We start from the raw sequence: 7,500 nt of genomic DNA, 5'->3' as shown, positions 1-7,500 counted from the left end.
ATAGGGCTGCACCATTCTCGTTACCTCTGGGACAGACTTTATAATAGATTTCAGGGAAATGCCACCTGCACAAAACACTATTTCATTTCACAGCGGAATGTCATTGCTCTTTGTTTTGGTTACAAAGCCACAGAATCGTAAATTTGTTGTTAGAGTTCGAATAGACGTTTTTACTTTCAATAGCGTGGGGGGGGGGCGGAGAGGGGAGGGGAAGGGGGTATGCGTTTTACCTTTTCTAATCTGTTTAAGGCTGTGGACTTTGGAAAAATGGCTGGTTACATTGACATAGAGAGGTGCATATTTTTCTTCTTTTCAGATAGACAACAAATCATAAATTCCTGCATCTTTATCAGGAATACAAACTGGTGCATTTTATTTTTCTTTCGAGACTAACCACTCATCACAAGTTCAGTGCCTCACCATAATCATTACCACTACGATTAATATCATCATCCATATCACCATTAGTACCATTACCACAATCACCATCCTCACAATCATCACCATTAATCACCATACCATTAGACACACAGACTAACGAATATAAAACCACAACACTAGAACAATACTAAAACACAATGATAAACATGGGTAGTCCAACGTCAAAACTACTATCCACACTAACATTATCTTTTTATCTAATATTAACTAAAGCTTAAGTACGGACATCTACATTATTATCTTTTTTTTTATCTTACGACTGTTCAAGGATACTGAAGACTGGCTCGCTACATCTTCCAAATTTTCTTCTGAAAGAGAGAGGTTGTGGGGTTGAAGCATCTAGGGGGAAGAAGTGGATACGAGTGGATAAATGTGGATAAATGTGGATAATTGAGGATAAGATTGGAAATGGGATAATCAAATGTTTACGAGTGGATAAATGTGGATAATTGAGGATAAGATTGGAAATGGGATAATCAAATGCTTGCAAGTGGATAAAAGTGGATATTTGAGGATAAGATGGGAAATGGGATAATCAAATGCTTACGAGTGGATAAAAGTGGATAATTGAGGATAAGATTGGAAATGGGATAATCAAATGCTTACGAGTGGATAAATGTGGATAATTGAGGATAAGATGGGAAATGGGATAATCAAATGCTTACGAGTGGATAAAAGTGGATAATTGAGGATAAGATTGGAAATGGGAGAATCAAGTGCTTACGAGTGGATAAAAGTGGATAATTGAGGATAAGATGGGAAGTGGGATAATCAAATGCTTACGAGTGGATAAATGTGGATAATTGAGGATAAGATTGGAAATGGGAGAATCAAGTGCTTACGAGTGAATACAAGTGGCTAACAAAAGGTATTGGGTATGGGTGGATAAAAGCGGATAAGTGAGATAAGATAGTAAATGTGATAATCATCTGCTTACAAGTGGGTAATAGAGTGATATTAGGTACGAGTGGATAAAAGTGGATAATAGAGGATATTGCGTACTTGTGGATAAAAGTGGATAATTGAGGATAAGATGGGAAATGGGATAATCAAAAGCTTACGAGTGGATAAAAGTGGATTGCACTGGATGATGGTTATGAGTAGATCAGTGGATGACAGATGATATTGGGTACGAGTGGATAGAGGTGGATAATTGAGGATGATATTGGGTACAAGTGGATAAAAGTGGATAATTAAGAATATTGGGTATGAGTGGATAAAAGTGGATAATTAAGGATATTAGGTATGAGTAGATAAAAGCGGATAATTAAGGATATTGGGTATGAGTGGATAATACTGGATAATAAAGGATAAGATTGAAAATGGGATAATCAAATGCTTACAAATGGATATAAGTGGCTAACAGAAGATTATATTGGGAACGAGTGGATAAAAGTGGATAATTGGGGATAAGATCGGAAATGGGATAATCAAATGCTGATGAGTGGGTAAAAGTGGATAATTGTGGATAAGATCGGAAATGGGATAATCAAAAGCTTATGAGTGGATACATGTGGATAATTGAAAGGTAATACTGTATATAGTTTCATAAAATGGTTATGGGTGGATCAAGTTGGATAACAGAAGATGCGATTGGATATGGGGTTCATAGAATGTGAACAAATGGAAATATAGAGAATGTGTCAACAAATTGGATAAAAAGTGAACAAAAGAAAAAAATGGGTAAATAAACTGGATAGTGGATATAATGAGTATAAGAATGGAAATGGGTTAATAAAGCGAATACGTGTGGATATAAAAAGTGGATAACAAAGGAAATAAGACTGGATATGGTAGAATCAAATGGATACGAGCGGATGAGTGGCCAAGCAGGAAAAAAATAGAAATAGGTAAATAAAATGGATAAAAAATATCTAAAACTATTCCCAGATATGGATACATTTGGATAGGAAATGGATAAAAAGGAAATTAGTGAGAGTAGATTAAAAATATTTGATAAAGAAAAACTATATTCATATAGATGTGGATATAAATGGATACGTAGAAAAAGACATTAATAATCTAAATAAACATTAACAGAGAAGAAACAAACTTAAAATAGTGAAGAAATTAGAAACATATAAAAAATACCATCATACACACATACATATACATAACAAATAACTATATATATGTATACATGTACATACACATATATAACACACCAAGCAAGATCAAATGACACTGGTATTAAAAAAAAAAAGGTAAATGCAAATTGACTTTAACTATTGCTGAAAAAGACATCAATAACAACATCGAGAAAATATTTTGAAAAGGAAGGGTTCTAGCAATGCACAAGAGAATTGCAAAGCTCGCGTACCAGGAAGCTCAAATAAATGACTAAGTATACTAATATGTATATGAATATAAATGTATGTACGTATGTGTATGTATGTGATTGTGTATATATGTATGCGTGTATGTGTGTATGTGTGTGTGTATGTATGTATGTATGTATGCATTTATGCATTTATGCATGTATTTATATGTATGTAAGTATATGTGTGTTTGTGTGTATGTGTGTATATGCGCGCGCACACACACACACACACACACACACACACACACACACACACACACACACACACACACACACACACACACACACACACACACACACACACACACACATATATATATATATATATATATATATATATATATATATATATATATATTTATGCGCACCTTTATATATATATATATATATATATATATATATATATATATATATATATATATATGTATGTATATATATATATATATATATATATTATGGGACAAAAAAGCAAGGGATATAGTCACTTCTGGACATGTATTACACTGCATTAATGACGTTGAGAAAAAAAACAAAAAAACACACGTCTTTCTATCCCATTTCACTCCAAAACAACTTCCGCGAGACACGATACTGCTCAGACACAATGCAACAATCTTTTTGGCCATCATTATAACTTTTAAGATGGCTGAAAAAAGTAACAAAAAAAAACATAACAAAAAAAAAAAAATCTGAAACGGGACTTTTCAGGTGTGAAAACATTTCTTTGGGGTTTCTTCCTGCGTGAGAGTGTGTGTGTGTGTGTGTGTGTGTGTGTGTGTGTGTGTGTGTGTGTGTGTGTGTGTGTGTGTGTGTGTGTGTGTGTGTGTGTGTGTGTGTGTGTGTGTGTGTGTGTGTGTGTGTGTGTGTGTGTGTGTGTGTGTGTGTGTATAAACCCATGAACGTACCTCTGCGTAATATCCAAAGCCACTCCAACATATACATATCATCTAAATCATACACACATACACATACACATTTCCCTTTTCCTCTTGTATTCGCACAAGAGCGACTAACACACACACACACACACACACAGACACACACAGACACACAGACACACACAGACACACACATACACACACATTCCCCTCCCCTTCCCCCCCACACATCCCCCTCCTCCCACCCTCCCTCTCTTCCTCCCTTCCACCATCACCCCACCCCCTCCCTCCCTCCCTTCCCCCACCCTCCCTACCCCTTACCCACCTTCCCCCATCCCCTTCTCTCCCTCTCTCCCTCCCTCCCCGACACCTACTAGTAGATATAGTGGCAGAGCGCGAGGGGAACTCCCTGCCGGTGGCTATGACGCGGTGGTGGCTGATGGCGTCCAGGGAAGTGGCGGGCCGCATGGACGCGCGACTTCTACCGGACTCCTCGGCGAAGGAACCCAGCTGGGGAGAGAAGGAAAACGGGTTAAGGGGGGACTTAAAAAAATAATAATAAATAAATAAATAAAATAAAATGGGAAACGTATTTGGGAGAGTTTCATAAAGAAAAATAATGGAAAACGGGTTTAGAAAGACTCGTTCAAAAGAATAATAATTATAACATGAAAAAGGAAAACGGGGATAAGGAGAGCTTGATAACAATCTAAAAAAGAAAACGGGTTACGGAAAGCTTGATAAAAAAAATATAAATAAATAAAGGAATAAAATTAAAAGCAAAACGGGTTAGGGAGAGTTTCATACAAAAAATTAATAAATAAATAAAAAGGAAACCGTGTTTGGGAAAGCTTGATAAAGAAAAACTAACAATAAAAAAGAAATCGGATAACCTTGATAAAAGAACTAAAAGGGAAAACGGCTTTGGGAGAGCTTAATAAAAATAAATAAATAAAAGCAACGAAAATAATAAATAAAAAGAAAAACGAGTTAGGCAGACTTTTGATTTACAAACAATTAAAAAGGAAAATGGGTTTGGTAGAGCTTGATAAGAAAAAAACTATATATAAATAGATCAATAAAGGCCGAGGATATATTGATAAGAAATGGATAAAGACTGGATCGACAATAACCAAGGACATTCATAAAAAAAATAATGATAATAATTATAATAATAACAATAAGGGAATGGTAGAGAGTGTATAGATTCAAGAACAGCAGATAATATCTTAATAATAACAATTGAATGGATAAAGATCAGTCAAGGATATCTTGAGAAAAACATTTAGTGGATAATTAATACCTGAAAATAAGGAATTACTGAGGATATTCTAATAAAAAAATAATGCATGAAGTATAGACCTAGAAGGAAATATCTTCAACATTAAATTTATGAATCGAATTGAAGAACTGGAGGAGGAGAGTGACAGAAAATGATGGTATAAAAAATTGCGATAAAAGTAGCAGGGAAAAGTAAAAAAATAATAATAAAAAATAAAATAAAAGATACGCGAAGAAAAAAATATAAAAGAGAAAATGTGATAGAGGAGACACACAGGCAGATAGGATGGTAGATACAGTCCGTTTGATAGAAAGATAAACAGATGCAGAAAGATGGATAGACTGATAGATAGAGGTAGATGGATAGACAGACTGATAGATAAATAGAGAGAGAGAATGGGGGTAGAGGGAGGGAGAGAGGGAGACGGAGAGGGAGAGGGAGAGGGAGAGGGAGAGAGAGAGAGAGAGAGAGAGAGAGAGAGAGAGAGAGAGAGAGAGAGAGAGAGAGAGAGAGAGAGAGAGAGAGAGAGAGAGAGAGAGAATAAGTGAGGAGGAGTGAGTGAGTGAGTAGAGAGAGAGAGACAGAGAGAGAGACAGAGAGAGAGAGAAAGAGAGAGAGAGAGAGAGAGAGAGAGAGAGAGAGAGAGTGAGTAGAGAGAGAGAGAGAGAGTAGAGAAAGAGAGAGAGTAGAGAAAGAAAAAGAGAGAGAGAAAGAAAAAGAGAGAGAGGAACAGAAAGAGAGAGAGAAAGTTAAAGAGAGAGAGAGAAAGAGAGAGAGAGAGAGAGAGAGAGAGAGAGAGAGAGAGAGAGAGAGAGAGAGAGAGAGAGAGAGAAAGAAAAATAAAGAGAGAAAGACAGAGAAAGAAAGTTAAAGAGAAAGAGAGCCAAAACCAAAGACAAGAGCCAAAAAAAAAAAAAAAAAAAAAAAAATATCAAGGGCCCCAGCATCTCACCCGGTCAGACGCCTTTGAGGTAGTAGTTGCAACAGAGTCCTTCCTTGAGGCTGCAGAGTCCTTTCTTCTCCATAGGGGCAAGGACGTCTTCCTGTCTTCGAGGAACGCCTGGATGGAGGGACGTCTCACTTCGAGGGCATCGAGGGTGGGCTGGAGGGGGGGAAGGGAAGGGAAGGAGGGGGAGGGGAAGGGAAGGGAAGGGAAGGAGGGGAGAGGTAAGGGAAGGGAAGATGGGGAAGAGAAGGGAAGGGAGGGGGAGATGAGGGGAGGGAAGGAGGGGAGAGGTAAAGCAAGGGAAGGAGGGGAGGAAAGATGGGGGAGGAGAGGGAAAGGAAGGGAAGATGAGGGGAGAAGGTAAGCGGAGGGAAGGAGGGGAGAGTAGGGTAAGAGGCAAGGGAAGGAGGGGGGAAGGGAAGGGAAGGAGTGGGGAGGGAAAGAAAGGAGGTAAGGGGAGGGAGGAGGGGGTAAGGAGGTAAAGGGAGGGAAGGAGGGGAGAGGTAAAGCAAGGGAAGGAGGGAGAAGGGGAGGAGAGGGAAGGGAAGGAGGTAAGAGGGGGGAGAGGTGGTAAGGGGAGAAAAAGAAGGGGGAGGGAAAAGGGAGGCAGAGGAGGGAGGGAGGAGGAAGGGTGAGGAGGAGAAAAGAAGGAAAAGGAGGAGAAAAGGGAATAGAAAAGAACGAGGGAAAAAGATGGGAAAGAGAAGGGGAAAAAGGAGGAAGGGGGGGCAAACGGAAGGAAGGACAAAGGAAAGGGAAAAAAGGGAAAGAAAAAAATAACAGGAGAGAGGGAGGGAAGGAGGGAGAAAAGAAATTATTATAAAACGGTAAGAGATCTTCAATTAAGTACCTTATTTGGCGAAAGTGAAAGGGGATGGCATGAACGTGTGTGCGCGTGTGTATGCGTGTGCGTTTGTCTATGTGACGTGTGTGTACGTGTATATGTATGACGATTGATAAAGATAACAGATTGAACGAACTGGCAGATTTAATTCAAGAAAAATAGTTAAAATATATATTTGAGCTACATGTAGTAACTCGATAGATATAACTGTTAATTATCAAAACAACGTATAAAATTGATAAGAAAACGCATAAAAAGAAAAAAATATATATATATATATATATACACACACACAAAACCTTTACAATCCTACATACAAATAAATTGCTAATTCTCCGACCACCCCGAACGAAAAAAACGAAAGAAAAAAAACGAAATAAAAAAAACGGAAAAAATACGAAATAAAAAAACGAAAAAAACGAAAAAAAAAACGAAATGAAAAAAAAAAAAAAAAAAAAAAACGAAATGGAAAACAGAAAAAAAAAAAAAAAAACGAAAAAAAACAAAAAACACCAGCATGGAAAGCGAGAAACCACAAAACGGATAAAATAAAAGCAATAACACACACTCGCCATAAAAACAGAGGATGCCACAGGAGTCATTACCGCGCGACAATTTTCAGACTCGGCGACGGGCAGGCATGCGGTTTAATTAAATCCGCAGAAAAGGAGAAGGAGATTGGAATAAATGGAAAGGGAAAGAAATTGAAAAAGAAAGGAACAAAATGGAAAGGGAAAGAAATTGAAAAAGAAAGGAAATAAATGGAAAGGGAAAGAAATTGAAAAAGAA

The 7,500-nt window shown here is 37.6% G+C and overlaps 1 protein-coding gene across 1 annotated transcript in view; it reads right to left on the bottom strand.

Annotated features, from left to right (window-relative positions):
• LOC113807381 (uncharacterized) overlaps nucleotides 1-7,500 on the bottom strand; it is a 505,215-nt gene that overhangs the window by 474,763 nt on the left and 22,952 nt on the right. The window contains exons 5-6 of the mRNA XM_070118473.1: nucleotides 5,874-6,023; nucleotides 4,014-4,149 (exon numbers count right to left, since the gene is read on the bottom strand). Coding sequence (XP_069974574.1) covers nucleotides 4,014-4,149; nucleotides 5,874-6,023 — 286 coding nt within the window. The remainder of the gene's footprint in view (nucleotides 1-4,013; nucleotides 4,150-5,873; nucleotides 6,024-7,500) is intronic.

Source organism: Penaeus vannamei, chromosome 42, assembly GCF_042767895.1.
Source record: "Penaeus vannamei isolate JL-2024 chromosome 42, ASM4276789v1, whole genome shotgun sequence".
NCBI classification, from domain to species: Eukaryota; Metazoa; Arthropoda; class Malacostraca; order Decapoda; family Penaeidae; genus Penaeus; species Penaeus vannamei.
This window is presented reverse-complemented; position numbering and strand designations above follow the sequence as displayed.